Here is a 27,927-nt window from a genome sequence, read left to right on the forward strand (position 1 = left end):
AGGGTAAGAACAAAAGTGAAATTGAGAGAGACTATAAAGATATTTCTTAGAAAGCAGATCCTAGAGTGCTAACTCACATAGAACATGTTTCAAAAAGAGAGAAAATATAAATAATATTAAAGAATTAGTAGGGGGGGAACTTCTTTAATCCAAAAAAAAAAAAGACTTGAGGTAGCAAATCAAGAGTTCCTACTATATTTCAAATAAAATGAATGTGTAAAGACTGCTGCACTTAAAAATAGCTTGGTGGGATTTTTTGTTTTGTTTTTTTTTCTTCCAAGAGATCTAGGAAAAACGTTAAAAGCATAAAAAAAGCAAACTGTTAAACAGGTTACTCTCAAAGGGATAAAAAGCAGGTTAGTTAAAAAATTCTTCATCATAATATAAAAATCAGTTGATTCTACTAAGCATTTAGAGAAAAAAGTAGTTACCCATGAATTCTATGGGGAAGATAACTAAAGAACTTGATTATATAAGAAAGAATTCACCAATTCGTCCCCTATTTTTCTTATACTTTAAGATTAAACCACTCAAAGTAAACCAAAGGACAAATCACTTAGACATTAATCAAAATTAAGAACTAAAAAATGTAAAAGTTGGAAAGAATTTATATTGAGCCCTAAAACAAGATGTACCTAAACAAGGTCATTTTTCCTTGGCCACAAAATGAAATGACAAAAAAATTTTCCAACAAGATGATGTGGTTATAGTTTTTATAATTCAAGTTAAAATAATGAAGTGTGAGAAGCAGTAAGGTATTTCTCAATTTTCACAAAGGAGTGTAAAATAAAGATGTTCCACTGCTGTAGGCTGGGGGAACTCAGTTATATCCTCAACTCACAGTAAATGATTGATTTCAATAAATAGAAATATATATCATGTTTTTGGAAGAAAACACTTAGTGGCATAAATATAGCCCTCAGCAAATAGAAAACCATGAATCCTTGATGGAAATATTTCACAGAATTAAAAAAACCTCTTAGGGTTACCATATAAATTTTATGCAAGTACACTTCAAATCTCAAAGTGTGTGTATGTGTGTGTGTTTTAGGAGAGTGAGAGTGAAAAATGAAATGATTTTAAAGTTCATCTGAAAAAATAAATGGCAGGTTAGCCGAAACAAATTACGAAAAAGAAGCAAGCACAGGAGGGCTTGACTTGGCTTACTACATGTTAAAACTTACTGTGAAAACTGTTTATTGGCCCACATATATGCTCTAGAAATAAAATATTTAAAATACCTTCAGATTCCATCCTCGAAAATGGTAGCTGCATCACAGTACCTCATACAGTGACTTAAACATAATACATACTTAATACGTAGTGCTGGGTGAATTCTTGAATAGAAATGTAGATGATTTTTATTTTATCCTGTGAGCTGAATTTATTCAGTGTCAGAATTTCTGAGTAAAATATTAATATAAATGAATGACCTGCTTGTTCTGTACTTTTGTTTAGCAGGTCACATCATTCTGTGCCAACTCTTGAAAACTGTCAAAATAGTCTGCTAATCTTCACTTGTATTTTGACTCAAACCTAAGTGAATAATAATTGGACTCAAAAATATCTATACTATTTCATGATTATAAATATGTCTATCATATGATTCTTTTCCCCAAAACTAATCTTTCATATCTATTTACTAAGGAACAAGATAAAAATTTTAATCCATATCATTCTATTAATGATTGTGTGAAAATGTTCCTAATAATTTTTGGTGCTTACAATATCTTCTATCCATTAACTGTTATATAATGGTTTAATTGTGGTGACTTTAAAATATGAACACAAATTATTTGATAACCCTCCCTTCCAAAGATGAAGCTATATCCCTTCCCCTTGAGTGATGGATTGGATTTAGTGACTCACTAGAGTATAGAATGTGGCAGGAGTGATGAGGTGGGATTAGGTCATAAAAGAGAGTGTGACTTCATCCCTGCTCTCTCTAAGATCATTTGCTCTGGGAAGGAGCCAGCTGTATTGTTATGAGGACACTAGAGAAGTTCTATGGAGAGATCCATGTGGCAAAGTATTGAGACCTCCTAACAACAAACCAGCAAGAATTCCACAATGTTTTGCAAGATAACTTAGAAATGGATCCACCAGTCCCAGTCAAGCCCAGTCAAGTCTAAAATGACTATACCCCAAGTTGAAGTCTTGACTGCAACGTCTGAGAAACCCTGAGCCAGAACTACTAATCTAAGCCACTTCCAAATTCTCGAATTACAGAAACTACGAGATAACAAAGGTTTTAAGCTGCTTGGTTTAGGGGTAATTTGTTATGCCAAAACAGATAATACAAATATTATACCTTTAATCTCATAAAAGGCATATTGGCCATCTTTTTAAATGCTATAGAGAATTACGTGTATTAATTTCTGTGTTATGTCTTTCTCAAACTAGTTTGAAGCCATACACTCTGGACCATTTCAACATCATTATTTTAGAAAGATTTTAAAGAAATATAGGATGAAAGGACTTTGATAGTGCTCTAGAGACTGCTGATTAAATGCAATGAACAGATTTAATAATCTAGAAAGAACTTTATTGCTGTGTCCCATAATTAAATCTATTAATTTTTTTGAAAATAATTTTTCTTCTTAGCAAAAATAAAAACCCTATTTTAGAACAATTAGAAAATGCAAAGTAAAAAAAATAAAGCTCATAAGCAATCCTACACCCAGACATAACATATATCCTTTCATTGTGTGTGCATCTTTATTATTATTTTTACAAAAGTGAAATCATACTGTGCACAATATTTTTAATTTAACATGTCCACTTGTCATTTGATCTCTCTCTTGTAATCTTTAAACATGCTGACTCTAGCCCTTGTCACCTCCTTCATCACTATCAGTCTCCATCAGATTACTATTATCTCTTACCTCAGCAGCTTGCAATGGCCTGCCAAGTAGAGGAGACTTCCACTTTTGCCCCATACGGAAGCCAGGATGATCCTTCTAGAACATTGTTAAGGTCACCTTAAAAAAACCTAAATTCTTGTCTATCACCAACAAGTCCCTGCAAAATTTGGCCCCTGCCCTCCTTTAAGCTCTCAGTGAGTCCTTGCTCATTGGCTACCTAGTTTGTCATCAGGACCTTATACTTAGCTCTGCCTTGAAATTTTTTCTCCCAGATAGTCATATATGGCTCACTCTTTCAGTTCATTTAGATCTGTTTAAAGATGATTTCCTCAGAGAAATAATCTTTATTTCAATAATCTTCCTTGACCACCCAATCTAAAAACTCTGCCTCTATCATTTAATTTTTAAAATATAATACGTCATTACCTAACATCGTAGTATATGTTTGTTTCATTATTTGACACGATATATTTACCTGTTATTTGCCTCCCAAAAAGAATGTCAGTTCCAACAAAGCAGGGACTTCATCTGGCTTATTCATCACTCTATCCACATTGCTTAGAACAGTATCTGGTACAGTTAGGTGCTCAATAAATGTATGTTAATTAAAGGACCATATGGATGTACCATTTTAATTATTAATGCATAATAATTACTTGATATTTAAAATCCTGACAATTTTTCCTATTATGGGCAATTATGTCATGAACATGTGCATAAGTAAATATTTACACCCTATATGTGTTTCCTAAGATTTAGGAGTCAAAAGATATCATTTTTATGGTTTTTGATACAAACTGCCAAACTGCCCTCCATCAAAACATTATATTTTATACCATTCCAGAAATGAATGAGAGCTACTTTTTTCTCACTTTGCATAATAATGTACATTTCCCTTTTAAACACTGTCATTTTTATAGAGGAAAAATGGTTATTATTCAAATTTGCCTTTCTTCAGTTACTAGAGAGCAGATATTTGTTCATGTAACTATTATCCATTTGCATTTTTTTTTTTTTTATAAATTGTCTCTTCATGTCCTTTGCTTACATTCCTACTAATTTTTCCTTACTGGTAAGAGCTCTTTTTTACAATAAAGTGACCCATTGTCTAAACCATGTTAAAATGTAATTTTCCCAGTTTGTGGTTTGTCTTTAAGTTTTGATTATTATGTTTTAACTTTTTTATCATGTAGAAATTTAAAGTTTATATGGTCAGGTTGATTACTCTTTCCCTACACGGCTTTTGACTTTGCCGTCACTTTTAGAAAGTTTTCCAATCCACTATTTGAAAAATATTCACCAATTATTTTCTTCCAATATTCAATCTTCAAAAACTAAAGGAAAAAAAAAACACCAATATATTATAGCTGGAATTCATCTGGGAATAAGCTGTGAGGTGAGGCTGTTGTTTCTTCCCCTCAAGTGGCTACACAATTGTCCTCCTTTTAATAACTCATCCTTTCTCCACTGAGGTAGATGTGAAATTGTGAGATGCCACACACACAGGCCTTTTTCTCCTTCTTTTAATAAACAATACGTTTTGGACCTGAGCCAATCATTCTTAAGGAACAACTTATACCGAAGTTGATAATCACTTTTTAAAAAGGTTGGCTTCTGGAAGATTCAGAATAGTGCGTCAGGGTTCTCTTCCGAAAGCCTTCAGAATCCTGGGAGTCCAATGGGTCAGAAGGGACACAGGAAGAACCCATGTTAGGCTCGTTCACATCTAGGGAGAGAGATGCTGCCAGACGATCCCACGGAGCTGATGAAAACAGGTAGTAGGAGACTCTCTTTAGAAGTCCTCTTAATTTTTTAACTAGGGTCTCGATTTTGAACAGCATCGCTTTGGATTTAAATACCCTGAGTGATTTAGATGCAGCAGAAAAAAAAATAAGAAAAAGCTACAGAAAACTATAGTTGTTTTGTGGCCTCAGAAAAGCAAAATGCTTAATTCCTAAATCCCGGAGAACAGTTTATATTCTTGGGGTAGATTGCGGAGGGGAGGGGAAGAGGCGGATTTTCTCCCGCGACGTTCTATTCTAACGCTTGCTCTAGCCGTCCACAATACTTTTGGGTTCACTGAGCCGAACCAGATCTCTCAACAGATTTTACCCAAAACGCTAAGTGCGGGAGGCAAAGCCAGATATACGAACATCCCGCAACTCTAACCTCTAATAGCTCCTTAGTGGCAGGCGGGACACCAGCCCACCGAAGAAATGAAAGAGCTAGACCTGGGGCCTTTGTGTGGGGCGGGGCATTTCTGCCTGAGATCAGATTTCTGGCGTCAGCTCCACCCACGCGTCAACTCCCTCTAGGAAACATCTTTATTCGACCTCCTCTCATCCAGGCCGCACCTCTCGCCCCAATTCCCTCACAGCATCTCTCGGTACTGTGTTTCATTAACCTGACAGTCATTTTCCCACTCCCTACTAAGGGCCGCAGTTTTAAGAGTTACTGCCGCGTCACCTTAGCAACCGTGTCTCTAATGGCCGCCGGAAGAGACTACGATCACGTGCTCCCTGAACGTCCGGATTTGTAACGTGACTTCCGGTTGTCAGAATTTCCCCAGACGCGGAGACTCCCGAGGAGGAAAAGCTGTGTGGCCCGAGGTCGCCGTGGCCCCAGGGGTGGTGGCCTCTGGGTGGGCTCTTCTCATCCTGCCCCGTCTGCGATGCATCCGCGGCGCCCGGACGGATTCGATGGCTTGGGCTATCGGAGTGGTGCCCGGGATGAGCAGGGCTTTGGCGGCGCTTTCCCTGCAAGGTCCTTCAGCTCCGCGTCGGACCTGAGCCACTGGGTGACAACTCCCCCAGACATCCCGGGTAGCCGCAACCTGCACTGGGGCGAGAAGAGCCCGCCCTACGGTGTGCCCCCTCCCTCCACCCCGCTCGAGGGTCCAGCAGAGGAACCCTTTCCCCGCGGCGGCGGCGGCGGCGGCAGCGTGCCCGGGCAGAGCAGCGGTAAGGGACCTGGGGCGCACGGTAGGGGCGGGTGGAGTGGGGAGCCGCAGACCGGGTCATGCACACCCCGGAAGCCGCGCGGAGGGTCCCGCCTCCCGGGCCTCCCGACCTATCGCGCGCCACACCCTCTGCCCTCCTTTAGTCCTCTGCCCCTGAAGCGGGCCTCCTCCCGCTTCTTTACACCAATGTTTTCTCCGGGATCACCTCCAAAAGAAGACGACTGACTTAGCTGTGGTCTGCATGGTAGGATTTCGGAGGGTTTTGGCATATTACATTCCATGACCTGAATCAAGAAAGACGGAAATGGTTTACTGTTTATTGGGAATCATGTGAAAAATACCTAATTGACCAACAGCTATATTTCCTTGAAATGTGGAAGGAAAGAGAAGTATTTCCAGCAAAGGCAGTCTTGGGCTCAAATCTGCCTCTACCACTCTTAAAAGCTGAGAGACTTTCTTAACCTCTGTGATTTCTTAGTGTTCTCATCTTTAAGGTGTGTAGAAAAATAACTCAGGGTTTTATAAGTGTCAAAACAATGAGGTGTGAGTAATGCCTAGTACAGTATGGAGCACAGAGTAGGCTAAAAGTGTATCTTTCCTTTTTCCATTTACTCATAGTAATTGTATCTGTTCTAGATCCCCAAACTACCCCTGTATTTTCGCACCTCCTGCTTTCTTTCTCTGACTTAACTCCACTGAAAAGTCAAAATCACTAAGAGATTTTCAAGATAAGTCTTTGGAATCAAGACATAATTATTCTCTGTAGCATGTCAGAAGACTTGTTTTAATTTCAACACTGTATGATCTGGATATTGTCAACATCTGCTGTATTCGTAAAATGGAAATAATGCCTGCATCTTCCCATTCTCCTGAAATTTTTAAAATAATAGATTACATCCTTAAATATTATGTATATTCCAGACATAAATTGTATTCTCATTTCTTTGATTTCGACTTGGAAATACAGTAATATTTATTTGATTTGGGTTACTGGGAGGAATAGACTTCAAATGTCATCCAGTGAGGACAGATGGAGGAGTATCAGTGACTTACTCAGTGTCATACAGTTAGTTTTTTCACTCTGTCTAGTTTTTTTTTTCCTACAGGTCCCAGAAGGAGTGCTGGAAAGTTATAAATGATTGAAAATGCATGTACGATTGCTACACAGTTACCTTTAGGCAGTAAAGCTGATGTTTTTATCTTTTCATAATGTATGCTTTGATGGTTACAATGAGGAGGAGCTCTTAATAACCAGGGTTTTGTGGGGGTTTTTTGCAGCAGTTTAGAGGCTGGTGAATAACTGCAAAGAGGATAGAAGCCTGAGAGACTTACACAGTTAACAATAGTAAACCTTCCTAACACCTTCCAGAAAATGTCAGTGGTATTTTCTGTTAATATTAGCAGATGACCTGTACACACACAAAAAGGGAAAAGCTGAAAGAAGGAAAGTATCTTAATTGGGCAAAAGAAGCTTCTCTCTACCTTGCATGTTTTTCAAGGCAATAGTGAACCAAGTGGTTTCCCCAGAGACTGTTTACGTGACCTTGTTCTGTCTGTCAGGGAATAGTGAGGGCATTACTTCGTTCAAAAGAGCAGAGATGAGAGGGAGGGATTGGAGAAGAGAGGGGAGAGAGAAAAGAGGATGAGAGAAAAATTATCCCTTGTGAATATTGTATTATAGCTGAAATTTAATGTCTGGTCTCTTGGGGTTGTGATATTTCACCATTATGATTTTAAGTTTTCCAATTAAGTAGAAAAAGGTTTTATTTTCTGTTTTGACATATGCATAGGAATTTTCCAGCTGTAAACTCTTCTAATAAGACTATAGATATGCCATCAGCTATAGTGCATATGGACGCAGTAGTCTATCACCGAGACCTAATTAAGCAGCTACTATCAAAGTATTTAAAACTTGGGGAAGTAGAGAAGAGAGCCTTATTTACCCATTTCAGTTACCCTAAGTGCTCTTTCAATTTAATAATTTTCATGGGTATTTTTGCTTGCAACTAGTGGCTTAACATAGATGCTCTCCATCAGTAACAGTGAAGGACGAATTTTACAACATGGGAGGTAAAGTTGGTGAAAGTATCAGTCAGAGTCTTCTCTAGAAAAAATTTTAAATTATTTGTAGTCAGAAGTTGAAAACTGGTAGCCCTTAGATTCTACCTGCAAACGTGTTTGATTTGGTCCACACAACATTTTAACGCTTTTTAAAATAGTTGCTAGTATTTTAAGATTGGAAGATGCTATATAAAAATGAGAATATCTCTTTAGAAAAATCACAGCTTTGAAACCTTGGACTCAGAGTCCCATGTGGCAACAATGGATTGGAGCTGAAAAGCAGTTGGGCCTTCAGAAGGTCTACACCTTGCAACTTGCCACAAGCCTCCAGAGAGCTCTTCACTTCCTCAGATGGCCTCTCTGGCCCCTATCAGAATTTGATTTTGGTACATGGAGTTTAAATGAATATCATGTTAAAAAGAAAATACTTTTTGTTGTTTTCACAGTAAACCTAAATAATGGTTATGAGTAATCTTATTCCTTCTGTTTTAGAACAGCTGAATAGATTTGCTGGATTTGGTATTGGACTTGCAAGGTAATTTTGTCTAAAGATTTTTAATTCAAGTTTTTATTTAAAGTTCTTTCTTTAATTTATAATGTTAGGTAATTAGTATTGCTTTCTTTAGAGCAGTAGTTAAAATATTGAAAAATATTTTGCAGAAAAAATTTATTATTTAAAATCGATAACTTGATTTTTTTTCCCAGTAAGGATAGAGAATAGTCATTCAATTTTATAAACACAAAATAATTTTGTAAGGAATACTGTAAGAAGTTTCATGTATCTATCCAAAGAATAAAATAAAATCTAATCTTGTCTCCCAAAAAAAAGTAATTGTGCATTGAACCTTTTTGCTGAACATTAGAATTATAACAAGATATTTAGCAACATGGCATCTAGGTTTTACTTACATGATCGTTAAAATCCATATAACTTAAGTGCAAAGTACATCAAAACCAAAATTTACAGAATTTATAGGGCAGATGGCCCTTCTGATAGGAACTTTGTTCATAGGACATCCTCTGAAAGAAATGGAAAGGGGCATTTAAATTGTCTAGGAAAGAAGTTTTCCATATCAGGCATACAAGATGTAGTTTCATCTTTATACTGTATATATTAATATTATATATGTTGTTGCTTTTGCTTACCAGTTTGCGAATCTGGCTTTAGTTTTTTTCATATTGAATCTTGTTATTGGTACAATGATTTGCAAACATGTCTAGACATTTGAAAACTTTTTTTTTGATTTTAAGAAAAATGCATAATGTAAATAATGCATGATTCTTCAAGAATAAATTCAGATTTATATGTGTTGTAAATTAAATGTTATAAATTATTATTTTATAGTCTTTTTACAGAAAATGTACTGGCCCATCCCTGCATTGTTTTACGCCGCCAATGTCAGGTAAATGTACTTTCTATGATTTTCTAAACAGTAATTCTAACCCTGATTTGAAGTACAGACCTCAGATAAATGACTGGAGACCATGTAACCATTATCCCATGTGACATTCACCAAAATTTATATCAGTTCTCAAACTTTTTGGTCTTTGAAAGCTCTTAAGTCTTAAATATTATTGAGGTCTCCAAAGAATGATTGTTTATATTGATTATATCTATCAATATTTGCCATTTCAGAACCCCAAACTGGAAAAATTTATGCATACATATATATATATATATATATATATATACACACACACATATATATATATATGTTTAATTAATTAAAATATTAATATCATTAGATACTGATCATTAGATCATTAGTATCATTAGATACTGACATAAATAGCCTTTTTATGAAAAATCACTATTACTTTTTTGAAAATACCTTTAATGTCTGGCGTAATAGAAGGCAGCCAGATTTTCACATCTGCTTCTGTAGTCAATTTGTTGCAACACTTTGTTTTTGAAAGAAACAAGAGGTAATGGCAGATATTCTTCTTTGATACTACACCAAAACTCAATAAGTGGTAACTTTTTAAAAGTCATTTGCAATGTGAAATCTGAAACCACATCAATCAACTTTTTATACCCTGTTACATTAAAAGCTATTGATTTGTACTTCATGTTGAATAGATTTTTTTTGTGTGTGGTACGCGGACCTCTCACTGTTGTGGCCTCTCCCGTTGCGGAGCACAGGCTCCAGACGCACAGGCTCAGTGGCCATGGCTCACGGGCCTAGCCGCTCCGCGGCATGTGGGATCTTCCCGGACTGGGGCACAAACCCGTGACCTCTGCATCGGCAGGTGCACTCTCAACCACTGCGCCACCGGGGAAGCCCTCAGGTTTATTTATAGTAATCCTGTAGCCAGGGCTGTCCTAAGAGCACTCTAGATAAAGTCTCTTCCTCCTAGTAAGTGTAACTAGTCTATTTATCTGAAGATCCCATTGACAAAGAGATTAACCTGGGACTCTCAACCACTGTGCCACCAGGGAAGCCCTTGAATAGTTTTTTTACGTGTGCATGCTTCTGTTACATCATGCATTGATTAATTGAAAAATACTAATTTACTGAATCATATAGATCATCTAAATGTTATGACATTTGATTTTACAGTATCAAAAGACCACCGTCATTAAAATCACTACCAGTCTCACCAGAAAAGCGTTTCAGTTTTCATACGATCTTGATAGTGGATATAGGTTTTCCAGAATTATAATTTTTGCTTGTAAGCTCAAATTTATCATTGGCAACAAATACTGTGTTGTTGTTTAATCAACAAGCCCACTTTGTTCAGTTTTAAAAACATGTTATCCCAAATGTGAATAACTATATTCTGTTAGTTTTTCCAGAAAAAAATGGTGATCCATGAAAAAAGTGGTTAGTTCAGGCTCACAAATCCATCGGACAAGTTCTTTTCCTTATGACAGCCATCTTCGTTATGCAACACACAAAATATTAATGAGAAAGATGATGTGTACTCAAGAGTCAGCATTTTATAAAATAAATGTGTCTTACTGCTTCACCAAGGGCATTCTTTAGGGAAAGTGGCTTTTGCCTCTTTATAAGTGAGTCGGATAAAGAATACAATAAGTACAAAAATATAGTTTGGTGCCACTGCCTTCATGCATGCTACGAAGTGAGTAATTTTACCCACCATTGCTTTTGCAGTATTACTGAAAATGTCAACACAGTAAAAAAGGCAGATGATGCCTTAGTATCAAGAAAATAATTTTGAACTTGTCAATCCCCTGAAAGGGTAATGAGGCCCTTGAGGGCTAGTGGACCACACTGGCAAAAGCTCCTATAATATAACTTATCTTCTTTGAAAATTGAGTTAGACAAGATAGAAATAGTTAAAAATTAAGCTGTTTATGCTTAGCACCAAAAAGTAAGCATATAGAGAGAAATAGCTATTTAAATAGCCCTAACAGTGTTACATACACTAGAACAGTGAATTTCAGGCATATATTTTACATTGTGACAATATCACATTGTGATCCAGTGTATACTTCTATATGAGTAACTTTTTAAAATGTTTTAGCAAATAATACCTTCAGAATGTATGATGCATTCTGATACTTTCCTTTTTATTATTTCACTTAATAAGTATTAATTCTGACCCCGTATACTGATTTCATAATTTACCAATTGTTTGTAGCTTGTTATTGCTTGCCATTGGTAGACAGGAATCTGCTGTTCCCTGAGTTCTTCGTGGTTCCTATGTGTTAATGGCATGAGCATTTTGCCACATTGAATGTAATTCTGGTGTTTAAGGAAACATAAATATCAAACACCAAGGCCCTCTTTATTATATATTCTACATTACTATGTATATCACACATTGGTCTTCAGGGCTGTATTTGTACAACCTCATGTACTGTACTTTTAAGTTATTTAAAGCACTTTCAAGAGTAATTTTGCTTATGTGTAATTTATGCTGACTTTAGAATTGAACTTTCATTTATGCTATGACTCACTGTATCTTTCATGACTTTTTATTTCTTAACAAGACAATAACAGAAAATAACCATGAAATATCTTTTTTTACAGGTTAATTACCATGCTCGGCTTTATCATCTCACTCCATTTACAGTCATCAATATTATGTACAGCTTCAACAAAACTCAGGTGAGAATTAGTCTGTACATTCTATTAAAGTTATTTGTAATGTGCCATTTTGCCTTAGTAATAATTAAAGCAACAATAATTCCTTTTAGTTATTAAAGATATTGTAACTCTTATACTAAAACTAACTTAACATGATAATGACATCTTCTTGGTATCACTGAATAATCAGTAAATTCACACCTTTGCCAAAATTAATTAAATATTAGGGGTATTTAATCCATATTAGAGATAATTAATTGGAGTGTTTATCTTCACCTAAATGTAGGCCACCCAACAAATGTTAAAATAATGATAGGACTTACTTCACTTGTAGTTCTTTACTAAAATGTCCTTTTGAATAATGCCTTACTGGAAAATATCAGTAAACATTCAATATCAAGTTTTATTAAGACCTTTTGTTGGTTTCTTTTTTAGGCATTAACAGAAATAACCATAAATTTTGTTCATTTTAGGGACCAAGGGCTCTTTGGAAAGGAATGGGAAGTACATTTATTGTTCAGGGAGTCACACTTGGAGCAGAGGGAATAATCAGTGAATTCACACCTTTACCAAGGTACCTTTTTGGCATTTTCTCAGATTAACTTCATATTAAATATATGACAAAATATGATAGTTGCTAAAAATACCTTGAATTTGAAAACTTGCCTGAAGTAGCTAAGAGAAGAAACTGAGAATAAATAATTAATTATATCTTATGGAATTAGTATGTGATAAAGAAAATGCTTCCTGGTCTAGTATCTATTGAGCTCTTTCAGCTCCTACTGCTATATATCAACAATTATCAACTAAGGAACAAACCTGAGTATGTGAGCAATTCCTGTTATTTAAGTGGCTAGCTTGGTGAAGGAGACACATGTAAGCAAATTTTACTACATCGTGATTAGTGCCGTAATTAAACAAACCCCTTTCAGAGTGCAGGGGACACTTGAAAAGAGGCTGAGGTGCTAGACTAAAGCATGGTTCTGCCTTTGTAAGTGACTTAGGCTTTATTGTCTATGGAGTTGGGAATCTAAGGGGGGGGATTGTTTCTTTTTGTTTAATATATAGGTTCTTTGATCAAGGATTTCTCAAGTGGCAGTGTTTTTTTAAAACATGGAGTGTTGTAGACAGAGACTTACGGAGAACTGTTACAGTAATCTAGGCCAGACGGAGAAGGGTCTGAACTATGGAGTAGAACAGAAGGGAGGAGCTGGATAAACATTTCTAAAGTATAATAGATAATTGGTGATAGATTGGGAATGGGATTATGGGAGAGTGAATTAGCAGCAGTGACAGATTTCTAGATTGGAATTGAGTTGGAGAATTTATAAAGAAGAGTAAGTTGGAGTCAGAAAGAAGATAAGGAATGTAACTGTCAATAAATGAAGTTTGAGGGACTTCCCTGGTGGTCCAGTGGTTAAGAATCTGCCTTCCAATGCAGAGGATGTGGGTTCGATCCCTGGTCAGGGAACTAAGATCCCACATGCCGCGGGGCAACTGAGCCCGCATGCTGTAACTACTGAGCCCGCGTGCACTAGAGCCCGAGCATTACAGTTAGAAAGAAGCCCGCACGCCACAACGAGAGATGCCCGCATGCTGCAACAAAGATCCCGCATGCTGCCAAATAAGACCTGATGAAGCCAAATAAATAAATAAATAAATATTTTTGGATAAATAAATAAAGTTTGAGATTCATGCAAGACATCTGGGGGACATGCCTAGTAGTGGTTGGAACTGTGGATCAGTCTCAGAGACAATTTAAAGCTGGAGGCATAGCTTTGAATGTTGTGGCACTAAAGTGGCAGTTGAAGCTTTGGATGAATTTCCCTAAGGAGGACGTGTAGACTAGATGACAGAGAGTGGACCAAGGACAGAATCCTGGGCGGTGTGTGAGTGCACGTGTGTGTGTGTGTGTGTGTGTGTGTGTGTGTGTGTGGTAGGAGAGGTAATAGAGGGGAGTAGTAAGAGATGTTCACAAAAAAAATTAACAAGAGCAGTAAGCTGTAGGACAGTGGTGGCCTGCAAGCCAAGAGAGAAGAATCAGAATTGTAGATTCTTTTGGAGGGAGAGGGTAGAGAAATTGGAATGTTTGATTCTGGGTATATTTTCTCTCTGAAACAGGGTACAGGTGAAACCATACTGGGGTGGTTTAGATAGAGCATAAGAACAATGATAGACATTTGAGACAGTCACAGCTAGGAGTAACAGGAAGGGGATCTTACAAGGAATACATGAAAATAATGTTAAGAGATAATGTTGGAGATCATAAATTTGTTTAGGTGCTATTTGGCAGGACTCTGGGATTTTCTGTATCAACAGTAAATCCCAGGGATGGAGTTAAAGACCGAGTGGTTTATTATTCCAAAATTGGCCCCTGGCAGGGTGAATTTTTTGGATTGACAAGGAAGTGAGGTAGTTGAAGGTGCAGCCACTAGCATCTCAATCTGAGAATCAGTCTTTGTAGGGAAGGAAGTAAAGGCAAAAGAGACTGATATCAGGCTTTTTGCCAGTGTGATTGCTTTCAAAGGACCATATAGCTTTGAAGTTCCTTTAACACAGCTTTGCTGAGTGTTACAGAGAAAACAAAAAATGTTTTGTCAGCTAAGTTTCTCCTCTCATACTTAAAAAAAATCTGAATTTCTGCCCTTGGCTAACTTCATTCACCCCATTGTTTTTCATATCACAGGATAAGATCAAAACTTAGTACTTGTCATCAAATGTTCTTGAAGTTCTCCCACAAACACAAAATTTTATAAAAATTTAACAAAATTCAGTAATTTCTGTACCGCAAAGAGTAAAGAATTCTGTATTTGCAGTCAGAACACTGTTGGTCCTGACTATTCCACTTTTTAGTTCTGGGACCTTAGGCAAGTAACACCATTTCTCTAAAGCAGAGATGAAGTAGTAACTTTAACTTCAGGTTGAAGGGAAGGGAAAAGAGAAATGAGAATGAGAAGGCACAAAATTTTGTTAAATTTTATTATCTAACTTTCTTACTCTGTAGACACACAGACACATCAGTTGTGTGGGTATGTATTGTCTGTTGGTCATTTGAATCTTATTAAAGAAGACAGAAAAGGTTGTCTTTGTGGTATTCTACTTGGGTTAAATTTTTGTGGTAAATCTCACTCATTACTTCATTTATTTATTTAGCTCATACTTCCTGAGTCCCTACTATGTGCTAGGTTCTGTGCTAGAAATCAGGTATATAGTGAGAAGAAACAAAAGGTACCTGTGACCATGAAACTTGGGATCTAGTGTAAGGGACATATGTTAAGTAAAATAATCCCACTAATGAATGAATAATTACAAACTGAGGCTTTTTCTCTAAAAGAAAAGAATATGGTTCTGTGACAGTATTAGAGTGTTAGGAACAGTGTCCCTAATAAAATGACACTTAAGCTGAGATCCGAATGGCACTCAGGAGACACAGACCAGTTGGTGCAGAGGCAGTGCGGCAGGGGGAATGTGGAGAATTCCTGTAATTGAGGGAAGGCTCATAGGGTTTGAGCTCAGAGAGCAGGATGGAGAGCAAGAGCCAATCTGCGCTTGGCTTTGTAGGCCACTTTAAGAATATTGAGGAGTTTTAAGCAGGAGTCAATGACATGATCAGATTTATGTTTCTAAAGGGTCATTGTAAGTGGAGATGAAAAGATTGCAGGAGGACCAAAGTAGAGAAAAGGATACATGTTCATAAGCTATCACCATCTAGGTGAGAAATATGGTAACTAGGACTAGGATGGTATCTTTTGAGATGGATGTAAATAGATGATTTTGAGATATATTTAGGTAAAATTGATGGAACTTGATGATGGATTAAAGTTGGTTGATGATAGACAGGGTGTCGAGGATGACTTCTAGGATTTTGGCTTGTGTAACTAGATGTCAAATAAAGCCATTCTCAGACATACAGTGTAAACATTTTTTTTTTTTTTAATTCTAACTTATTTGGGCAAGGTTGACTTTTCTTGGGGGAAAACAAAGTCATAGCAGACACAGTATTAAAGCAGAAACCCAAAGCATTTCACAGAAGTTACCACTTGAGGAGGATGAGCTCTAGGGTCTCTGAGACTGAGGTTCACGGTGATCACAGGTACAATAGGTGAGACAGTCTGGATTCACCAATATTTTTTTATACTGATTATGATCACATCTGAATTTGTGATCTGATCACATTATAGTTTCTCAGTATTTATTACTTTTTTAAAAAAAATGTATAAAGCCCAGGATCATCATCTGTGATCTCTTTCTTTATCTACTGTTCAGATCCCTCCTAAATTCTTCCCCAAACCTTCCCCCAGGTGGAGTGAGTTAGACTTTGTGTTGCTCTACCCTGAAGTACCCTTTCCTTTCACGTGGCATTTCTCTAATCATTAACATAAGGAGCACCTCTAACCAAGGCTACCTGTATAGTTCAGTCTCTCACAGAATCCATTTAGTTGAACTCCAGCTTAGTTTGACTCATCTCACATTTTTAGTTGTACCAGTACTGTTTTACTGTTTTCTCCTCATGTTGTCTGTTTCTCCTAATGACTCCTCTGAATTCACTGACTTGAAACACATTCCATTTTAAATACAATGAACTCTTTCTCCAATTCAATAGATTTCCTTTCTGATTAAGTTCTCAATTAGGGAACAGTAAAAGAGTCTAAGAGTAAGAAAGAAAAGTTATAAGTCTGATTTTGGACAAGTTCATTTTGACACAGAGAGAAGTCTAAACTGAAGATAATAGATTTGGGAGGTTCTGAAGCATCATCTTGGGTAAGATTGCCTGGAGAAGGAATGTAACTTATATAGTAAGAAAAGAACAGGGCTTGAGCCTTTAGGAACTCCAGAATAGGTTGCTGAGTTCAGAAAAATGCCCCTGCAAAGGAGTCAAAAGTAGAGACCAGAAGAGAGGAGAAAAACCAGAAGAGTATGGGATAGTGGAATACAGGGGCAGGGAGTGCTTCCAGAAGGAGGGAAGAACACAAGTGCATGTTGGCTGCTGAAAGGTCAAATAAGGCACAACCTTAAAATGCCTATTTGATTTAGTGATGTGGAGGTCATGGGGACCTTGGCAAGAGTTGTTTTCTTAGAATAATAGGGTAGAAGCCAATTTGGAATGGGTTCAGGGTGAGTGGGAAGCTAGGACATGGAAGTAGCAAGTTTAGACAGTCCTCTGTGAAGAGGAGAGATGAAGAGAAGGAACTGGAAGATGAGGGGCTTGGGTTACATTGAGGGAAGATTTTTTTTTTAAGAGGGCAGTTTGAGCACGGGAAAATAAGAGGCAATGGAAAGTAGACTGTATAAATAGAGCGTTATTTAAAAATTCTATTGCATTTGTGTATTGATTATGCATGGGAGTATGTGTGTTAGTGTGTCAAATGAAAAACTGATAAAAAGTAAGTCACTTCACTTAATTTTGTTGCTCATTTGAAGGGCAGTTTTTCCTTGTGAAAATAGCGAGTTAAATATACTTATATATTTTGGTATTTGATGATGAAATATAAAAAGGTTTAATCACAAGTAGATTTTTACACTACCCTTTTTCCTGAAGCATTTAAATATGCTAATTTAAATTTATAGAGCTGTGGCAATAAGTTTTACACATTTTATAAAGGAGTAGAAAGCAGATACCAGGAAGAGCGTCTCAGGGTTTTTTTTATACTTGATTCTAAATTTCTTTTTTCACTCTTTTTACCTTAATCCTAATAATCTTACGAACCGGCCGCAGTAATTAGTATTCAAAGGAAAGGTGGCCCAGTCCTTACAGAAATGCAGGTCACAGACCCATCTATCCATAATGTTAATGGAGTGCACAAACTTAATGTCATAATAACCTGTGATAACCCTTTCTGAGGCCATAGTAAGAGTAATAGCAGTGCCCAGAAATTTTCCAAAACTTTTAGCATATTTTGTTTTATAATCATAAAGTCACTGTCAGTAAGTTAAGTAGCCTAATCTTTTTTTTACAATTTTCGTCTTAATCATTAAATGTCATTCCAGCTGCATTTTTCGATAGTTGTTCAGGCCTCATATAGTATTCTGGTATTAATTTAATCAGAATGTGATGAATCAGAGATGGTTGTTCTGTTGTCTAAAAGTTTCTCTGCAGACCTTTCAGTCTCCTAGAAAAATGTAGAAAAGTTCACATACCACCCATGCCATAAGTGTACTGAGTTTGTTTTTAGAGCACTTACATTATCAGTGATTAATTTCCTTTACCTTTTTAGTATAAAATATATTCCTTTGTCTCCTTATGATTGTCATACTTACTCATTACAAATAGAAAATGTTTTTCTCAGGTTCCTGCTGTGGCCGTGGTACATGGGTGCCAATGTCATCAGGGGAGCAGGTGGCAGCCAGTCTCCCCTTTATTTTACGTTTTCCTTTTCTCTGTTACTCTGCCTTCCTCCCTCCCCTCGCCTCCCTTCCATCCCCTCTGTCTGCCTTTTCATTCCCCCCCCCACCGCCTCCTTTTTACTTTCCCTTTTATTCTCCATGTTCTTTTCTCCTTTTTGACTTTTCTCTTGATATAACTTTCTCCCTTTTTGTTCTTCATTCAGCTTGCCTCTCTTCTTTTTCTTCCCTCTTTTCTGGTTTCCAAAGGTAACCTAAATAGTAGGAAGCACGCAGTCCTAGACCTTGGTTCCAGACCTGGCATTCTGCCTCTCTCCTTTGAACATATCCCTGTGATCTTTTTTTTTTACATCTTTATTAGAGTATAATTGCTTTACACTGGTGTGTTAGTTTCTGCTTTATAACAAAGTGAATCAGTTATACATATACATATGTTCCCATATCTCTTCCCTCTTGCATCTCCCTCCCTCCCACCCTGCCTATCCCACCCCTCTAGGTGGTCACAAAGCACCGAGCTGATCTCCCTGTGCTATGCGGCTGCTTCCCACTAGCTATCTACCTTACATTTGGTAGTGTATATATGTCCATGCCTCTGTCTCGCTTTGTCACAGCTTACCCTTCCCCCTCCCCATATCCTCAAGTCCATTCTCTAGTAGGTCTGTGTCTTTATTCCCATCTTACCCCTAGGTTCTTCATGACATTTTTTTTTTCTTAAATTCCATATATATGTGTAAGCAAACAGTATTTGTCTTTCTCTTTCTGACTTACTTCACTCTGTATGACAGACTCTAGGTCTATCCACCTCATTACAAATAGCTCAATTTCGTTCCTTTTTATGGCTGAGTAATATTCCATTGTATATATGTGCCACATCTTCTTTATCCATTCATCCGATCATGGACACTTAGGTTGTTTCCATCTCTGGGCTATTGTAAATAGAGCTGCAATGAATATTTTGGTACATGACTCTTTTTGAATTATGGTTTTCTCAGGGTATATGTCCACCTGTGATCTTTTTGACCTTTATTTTTCTCATAAGTAAAAGAAATAGGACAGTACCTGCTCTGCTTATCTCACAGGATTCCTTCTTGTATCAAATGAGGTGAGAGGCAGTACAGGCAGATAGTATAGACTTCAAGTCATACGGACCATGGTTTAGACCAAGTTGCACCACTAACTAGTTGCATGGCTTTGGGTAAGTTATGAACCATCTCTGAGCCGATTTCCTCATCTATGAAATTGGGGGTTATAGGTTCATTGTGAGGGTTAGAAGTAATTTATGCAGAGTGCTTTGCACAATGCCTGGCATATAGTAGGAGCTAAAAAAGATTATAGAATATAATAAAGGTCACAAAAGTAATGTCATCTCAATAAGTAAAGGCACTTTGAAAATTAGGGGCTATACAAATGTATGTGTCATTCTGAATTACAGTTACTTAATTTTGTTTTGTTTTCTAATTCTCATTCTTACATACATTTTAAAGCTTTTTTTATTCCTTTATACTATTTTATTGTTTACCTTTCTCTTCCCCCTCGATTGTTTTCCTCAGTCTATCATTTTTGCATCTTATCTAATGTCTCATGTTCATTTTTATAGTCAGTTATAACTCTTCCTCCTCTGTCATCCCCTTCTGTCAGCACATACAGAAAGACCTTCTATGTTTTTTCTCTTTTCAACCCACTGTATTGTTTGACGGGTCCCAGAAAGGAAAATGTTCATCATGAGAATATATTTCTCCTACAGATTAAAAAAAATTAAAAATTGATTACTTTTTTAAAGCTTAAGCTAATTCAAGATGTTTTAGAAAACATGGCTTTTACTTTATTTATTTTTTAGGGAGATTTCACATAAATGGAATCCTAAACAAATAGGAGAACACCTTCTACTGAAATCGTAAGTATCAAAAGCAGCATTTATATCCATTTTTATAGTGTTAGAACTGAAAAAAAGCTTATTAAATAAACAAAGTGAAGGAAAGTAGAGCAATGAAATATTTGTGGGACTAGAACTTAATCAGAAAAGTAACATAGAATTTAGGAAAAAAATCCTGAAATATATGTTGTCTTTTAAATAACCCTTCTAATTTGAAAGGCTAAAATCACAACCTAATTTTTCTTTGCATTCTTAGGAAGTTAGCAGAGATCTTCAACTTGTTAAACCTGAATTGCCAGGAAAATTATTACTCTTATTATTATTATCATTATTCTCTTAGTAAGCAGACATACAAATTTATATTTGTATGGTGATGAGTAAACTCAAACAAAACCTTAGTGTCATTAAAACGTAGTCCTAAAGGCACTTAGTGACTTTACAACACTGACCATTTTTATGGATTAGAATTTTACTCTTCACTTTTTAATTTTTTTTGAAGATTGGGAATTGGAAACCCCCCAGCTTGCTGGCTCCCTCTGTGGGACATTCCAGCACATTTTTACTTAGTGATGTTCCATTCACCTTGAAAACCACTACTTGCCAGGACCTGGCCCATAGGGTTAGGTAAGTCCCACCTTGACATTATTTTAAATAACTATATTTTGCAGGCTTGCAAAGTTGTAATATTACTATGTCTAAATAGTGGCAATAGGAGGCAACTTTGCAAAGCTGTACAATATTGTTTTTTAATAATAAAAGGGGACTTCACTTACCATGGAAGACTGGCTTAGCTCTGCTGGGTGGGAAATCTGGGAATGGATAATGATAATAGATAGGACAATAGCAGAACAGTAGCCTTGTTGAGATATCACTAAAAAGGCAAGCAATGGAATGGATCCCTCAACCTAAATTTTAGGTATCAGATATACAGGCTACATTAGCTATGTGCAGGTAGACGTCCAAACAGTGAATCATAAACAAGCCTACATTTTACTGGTTTAAAATAATTTTCTTTACAGGCTGTCACTGTGTTATTATTAATACTTAATTTTTCATCTCTAATTGTTGAGTAAAGCATCTTCTGTTACAGGTCTCCGAAGTATCTTTAGGCTATAGGTATTAATAGTTAAAAACCTTGAATATATTATTCAAGCTTGAGTATAAATTATGTTGATGTATTAATGTAGATATTAAAAAATTTAGTGTAAGCATCTTGTTTCAGTATACTGATAAGTTTGTTTTAATTTCTACAGCCTAACTTATATAGTGGCAATGCCTTTTTATTCAGCAAGTCTAATCGAAACAGTACAGGTGAGCTATTTTTTCCTGTCTTTTTTTAAATTAAAAATGTTGTTGGAATATTCAGTATATTGTGTATGTCTGATAGTATAACAGAAAAATTTAAGACAGTATCCTTCTAAAAAAATTATTTTTTCTCAGATACCATACATATATCAAAGATTATATACTAGGCACACTGCTGGTGTGTCTGTTTCCTTTGCAAATTTACTTCACACTTTTAATTCTTTTTATCCCTTACACAGACAGCTGTACTCTTCATTCAGATATCTCAGAAACCAGCCTATGAATACAAAAAAATCTATAGGGTTGTTTTTTGTTTTTGTTTTTTTCTCCAACTTTTTAATAACTCAAATAGTTATGGCTTATCAGACAATAAATTACTAATTACCGGAACATAAAACATGATGGATAATCATCCTAACAGTGAGAAGGTAGTCCCCATAGGTAGTTTACTAACAGCATTCTTTTTAAATATGCCTTTTAAGGAACATTTGATGCTATGGTGTTTAGTATATACTACAAAGCGAAAGCAGTCTCCTGCTAGCATTTTAAATTGTTTCACTATTTCTAACCACATGGTGGCACTTCAAGTACATTGAATTAATGTACTTTCTCACATACCGTTCCTGCATTTAAAACTGTAAGAGAGCTAGCTTAACTTTACCCTGTACACAAAATCCAACTAACTGTCTACCACCTGTCTTCTGTCTCCAACATCAGATCCTCTAGCATATTTTTTTCTTTGTCATAATCAGTGCTTATGAGTTTCCTCTCTATAAAACCTCACTGGATCAGCCTTTCCTTTTCTAATTACTCTTTTCCACTTAATTGCTTTTCTGGCCATATCGTTGTTTTTCTTTTCTTTTCTTTTTTTTTAAAGGCAGAAAAAACTTTATTCATGCATAAACTCGTAATGACCCCATCTTCCTGCACAACTTTAGAAACATTGACTTATTACAATACAAATTGGACCAAATGGTGAAGGAACTCCAAAACCATCACAGACCTTTCTCCCTTCACTACACAGTGCAGTGGAGCATGGCACAAATTGAGGAAGGAAGTCCTTTATGTGTTTCACATTTACCTGCTTGCCTTCAAACCCCAGGGCATAGATTCAGTTGGGGGTGGATTGGGGGCAGAACCTATTGTTGATTTTTTATGTGTTTATTTTTTAGAATTATTAACTGAAGTTAACATCTTGCTACCCAAATATTGTCTCCTATCCCCTTGCATTTGGCAATGTGAAAGGATATAACCTTTGTATGGGGCTGCAGTTTACAGAATTATCACTTTATGACATAGCCTCATTTTATAGATAAGGGGGAAAAAATAGCAGGAAGATAATTATTGAAGGAAAAAAAACGAAACAGCGTGATATATTGGGGAAAAACAAGTTTTAGCTTTATGCAGACCCATATCACAGTCACATTTCTCTACTTAAATTAGACCTGTGACTTTAAGCAGATGTCCTAACCTTTTTTAAATCTTAATTTTCTCATACATAAAATGGGAATAGTATTTTATTAACTGAATTATAAAAATTAAGTGAATTATTTATGTAAAGTGCCCAGCTCACTATATGTTCATTTTGTTTTGTTTTTTTAACCCAAATGCCCTGTTTTTTTCTGCCCCAGGTTCCACCTGCTGACCGCCTCCTTTGACTCCTTTTGTCTGATTTTCTAGTTCTCTTTTTTTTCCTTCAATTTCTACTCTCTTCAACATCCTCCTTTTCTTTTAGTAACCTCTTACCATCTCTTCTCCTGTAGCTCCAAGGCACAATCCTTGACCCTCTCTGCTTTGTGTCTCATATTCACTGTCCTGGAGAACTCATTTACTTGCATGAATCCTTTTAACTCTCACCTTTATATGAATCTAAAAATTACAAAACTCTTGATTTTCATATTTCTTTCATCCTTCATAACCAATCAATCAGCCATCATGCCTTCTCAGTTCTAACTTTAGGGAGTATCTGAGATTGTCTGCTGCTCCCCACCGATAGGCCACCATTCTCTTTCCTTCTTGTTACATTAGCTTCTTTCTCCCTACCATGTTCAGTGGTTTTTTGCCTGTCTGGGGAGCTCAGATCTCTTTGAGAACAGTCTTTCCCTTGAAAAATACACATGTATATATAGATCTCCTAAAGAACACCACCATTCTTCAATATGAACTTCCTAGTGATCTGTTGTCTTTACTAAGAATCTTTGTTCTGTTTCCTGCAATTTAAAGTCCATTCTACATATTCATGCAAGATTAGTGTTCTTAAATTGCAGTGCTTGTATCCTTTTGCTGATTAAGGATCCACATTGACTCATATTCTCGAAGATCAATTTCAGACTTCTCAGCATAGTATTAAATCAAGGTTTTTACTGACTTCACCTTTCAGCTAATCTTTCTTAACTGCTAATTTTTTTTAAAAGCTCATTTTAAATTTAAAAATTTTAAATAAATGAATTAAATTCATTTATTGAGTGCTAACCTATGTCAGGCACTGTTATAGACCCTGGGGATAACATAGCAAACAAAAACTTTCTGCCCTCATGGCACTTACATTCCTGTGGGGAAGATGGACATAAACAAGATAAACAAAAGGATACTTCATGGTGCTAAGTGCTAAAAAATAAAACAAGTAATGGGTAGCAAGGGATGTTACTATTTTTTTAAGATCAGGAAAGTTCTCAGAAGCAAAAGTCATTTGAGTAAAGGTCTGAACATAAGAACTACATGGATATTTGGGAGAAGAACATTCTAAGCAGAGGGAAAGCAAGTGCAAAGGCCCTGAGGTAGGATTATATCTTACATGTTTGAGGAGCAAAATGAAGGCCAATACAGTTGAAGCTGACTAAGGAAGGGAGAACAAGAGGAGATGAGGTCTGAGAGGTAAGAGGGAGAGAGATCACACAGGACACTAAAGATCACTGTAATAATTTGGCTTTACTTTGAGGGAGATGGAAAGTCTTTGGTAGGTTTGAGCGAAGAGTGACATGATCTAACTTGTGTCTTTAATAGGATCTGTTTGGCTGCTGTATTAAAAATAAACTGGACTGGGAAGGGGGCCAGAGGCAGGTAAATGGATTAGGTTAGGTGAGCTCATTTTAGTCTCATGGTTTTAAATATGTTCTCTTCACTGTAAACTCTCACATTTGTACGTGCAGCTCGGACCTTTTCCTTGTAGTCTAGGTTATAAACTCCACTTGGAGTTTACACCTTAGACTTAACATTTCTGAATTCTTGATCTTCTCCCCCACATTGCTACCCCAGGAATATTGTCCAACTCAGTAAAAGGCACTGCTATTCCTCTGGCCAACAGCTTTGAGGTCATCCTTGTCTTCTCTTTTTCACACCCCAAATCAAATCTACCAGTAATTCCTATTGGCTATAATTTTAGGATAAAAGCACAGTTGCAGCATTTTATTTCCTTTGCTACCTGCTAGTCCAATCCACCATCATATCTTTAACTGGTTTCTCAGCCTCTGCTCTCATTCTCCTCTACGCAACAGCCAGTATAACATAAATTGTGTCTTACCCATCTTATGCTTAAAACCACCTAGTCACTTCCCATCTGACTGGAGGCCAAGGTCTGCACAGTGGCATGGTATGGCCCCTGACTACCTTTTTAACTTCATTTTTTGCTGTTCTCTTCTTCAGTCATTGCTGCAGCCAAATTGGCCTCTTAGTTGTTCCTTTTCTGCCTGTCCATGCCTCTGTAACCAGTATCACAAACTTCCTTATACATATCCCCATAATTGTAAAAAAGCAGAGACAATGCAGATGATAATGACTCATGTTTATTGAGTGTGTTCTGGGTACCAGGCCTTTTTTCATTTAATGCTCCCAGCAACTCTGTGCATAAAAGGTAGGTAGGCCTAATTCCATTTTTATAGAACAGTAAACTGACTCTTAGGAGAAGTTAAGTAAGTTGCCCATGGTCACATGACCAGTAAGTACATAATGGAGGTGGGTTTTAAAGCAATGCTTAAGAACTCCAAGCACTGTGCTACCTCTTCAATGTCATGTACAATATTTGTTGCTTTTCAAAATGTGTCCTAAGGAGGTTCTTGAGGGTGGGGAAACCAGGTGTGTCACCCTCCACATCTCTTCTCGTTTCCCTCCCCCAATAAGAATAGCTCCCAGCTTCACTGCTATCTGTTTTGTGAAATTTTATTTGAAAAAAGAATCTAATGCCTAGATAACATTTGAAGTTTGCAAACCATTGATGTTTTTCCTCTTTAGTCAGAAAATTAGGGTTTAAAAGAGACCTAGAAAGAATCCTTCTTTGTGGCAGAATAAGCAGATGTTAACTTTTACTCATTTCATCATTTTCATTTCAGAGTGAGATAATTCGAGACAATACTGGAATTTTGGAATGTATTAAAGAAGGAATTGGAAGAGTGATAGGCTTGGGAGTGCCTCACAGCAAACGACTACTTCCGCTTCTTTCCTTGATCTTCCCTACGGTGCTGCATGGGGTTCTTCATTACATCATTAGCTCAGTCATTCAGAAGATTGTCCTGCTAATTCTAAAGAGAAAGACTTACAATAGCCACCTAGCTGAGAGCACTAGCCCGGTGCAGAGTATGTTGGATGCTTATTTTCCAGAGCTTATTGCTAACTTTGCTGCCAGTCTTTGCTCTGATGTTATACTTTACCCATTGGAAACAGTTTTGCACCGCCTTCACATTCAAGGAACACGCACAATAATTGACAATACAGACCTTGGCTATGAAGTGCTTCCAATTAATACACAGTATGAGGGAATGAGAGACTGTATCAATACCATAAGGCAGGAAGAAGGAATGCTTGGTTTTTATAAAGGGTTTGGTGCTGTTGTAATACAGTACACGCTGCACGCAGCTGTTTTACAGATTACCAAGATTATTTACTCTACTCTTCTTCAAAATAGTGTTTGAGATTTAGATTCCTGGTTAGTCTGAAAGACATCATCTGGATACTTCGTTATGAAATTATGAGGGATAAGAGTGAAATACCGTTGGTGGGAAATGGATTAGAAAGTGAAACTGGTAGAAAAAGTCCATGCTGATTATATTGACTCTTCACTTTTTAAAAAGGTTATTGGTATATATTTTGGATTCAAAGTATTCCAAATTTGAAAACTGAATAAAGACACTCATATGAATTAAATTCTAGCTAGTGTAGCACTAATGCTGAACTAAAAATGATCTCGGGAAGAAGCAAAATTTTGTCAGCAAACTGAAAACAAAATTTCATATGACTTTAATGTTTATTACATGTTTAGTTCACCTTCTAGCTATTGGTATGTCATTCTTAATACAGTGTATAGTAGCAGGAGGTCATAGTTTACCTTTAAGCAAATAAGTTATGTTATCAGTAACCCGGACAAGAAAGATTAGATCTGGCAATCTGTAAACAGGAGCTGAGGGTTTTAAGTTGCACTGTCCCTGTATAACTTTAATGGCTGTATATTTATTCTATAAAGCCACTTATATGCATACATACAACTTGGAATTGCCTTCATCCCTACAAATTTCCCACTCTTAGATCAGCTTACTGTATAAAATGCAGTTATGTATTTTCTGCTTGAATATCAGAACAAAATATTAAAAGCCAAGGTACCCCAAAGATTTAAGGCAAACAGCTTACTTGTCCATAAGCAAACCCACCGTTTCAGTGCCAGCAACTTAGAATTTGTCATGTTTATAAAGTTTGATTTGCTTATCTAGCCTTATGAATCATCAGACTGTTTTTAGAACCACTCTTAACAGAGATAGAATATAAAATAATCATGACAACTATTCCTGCTTCCACATTTACAAATTGTGTACTAAAGTGAATATCACTTGCCATTCGTTTCTGAATGACTTGACTTAGAGGAGACACGATTAAAATTCACCTGGGAATTTGTGCCTCTTGCCTTCCATATAGTCATCATTAAATGATGACTTCAATTTTTATTTTCTTTTAGTTTCTGTTCATAGTTTCATTCTCCAAACTAGATATACATAAAGGGAAATGCAGGTTTATCCTTATCACCTTTTATTGAAACTTGTTTGGATGAATACTGATGAAAAATAGAAACCTTAAAGGAAGTTTGTCCTTGCTTTTTATGGGTGATGAAAAGAAGTAAATTTCAAGAAATAATAAGCAAAAAAGTTGGTCATCAGTTTAATAAAAAAATTCTGTCCCGAAATTGAATTTGGTGGGTGAGGCTCTTCATATAGTAAAATGATATGCATTTGATTAATCCATCATTAAATGTTTTAAAGTTTCATTTCCTCGTGTGAATGATCAGTTTTACTAGGAACCATTTAGCACACTGAAGTACAATGACTTTGCACTGATGTTGTCCAACCTAGAATGCAGGTTCTGTTTTACTGAGATCTATTTTACTTACTAAATGTCAGCGAAATGGTTACTTTTTGTGATTAATAATGTTGGAACCAAAAATTGACATCCAGAAAGTGTGAAACAATACATTTGTTGCAACTCTCTCTA

General features: G+C 36.5%; 1 protein-coding gene across 2 annotated transcripts; it reads left to right on the forward strand.

Moving 5' to 3' along the window:
- Positions 1-4,523: 4,523 nt before the first annotated feature.
- SLC25A46 (solute carrier family 25 member 46) lies at positions 4,524-27,927 on the forward strand. Of its 2 annotated transcripts, XM_067731402.1 has the most exons (10): positions 4,524-4,639; positions 5,299-5,824; positions 8,377-8,419; positions 9,230-9,287; positions 11,883-11,960; positions 12,413-12,513; positions 20,119-20,175; positions 21,408-21,465; positions 24,463-24,519; positions 25,785-27,927. In XM_067731402.1, the coding sequence occupies exons 2-10, from the start codon at positions 5,536-5,538 to the stop codon at positions 26,361-26,363; spliced, it is 1,320 nt and encodes a 439-aa protein (XP_067587503.1). In that variant the 5' UTR covers positions 4,524-4,639; positions 5,299-5,535; the 3' UTR covers positions 26,364-27,927. The 2 variants fall into 2 exon arrangements, with proteins under 2 accessions (XP_067587503.1, XP_067587504.1); XM_067731403.1 differs by lacking the exons at positions 4,524-4,639; positions 24,463-24,519 and having other exon boundaries at positions 5,197-5,824.

This window comes from Pseudorca crassidens, chromosome 3, assembly GCF_039906515.1.
Source record: "Pseudorca crassidens isolate mPseCra1 chromosome 3, mPseCra1.hap1, whole genome shotgun sequence".
NCBI classification, from domain to species: Eukaryota; Metazoa; Chordata; class Mammalia; order Artiodactyla; family Delphinidae; genus Pseudorca; species Pseudorca crassidens.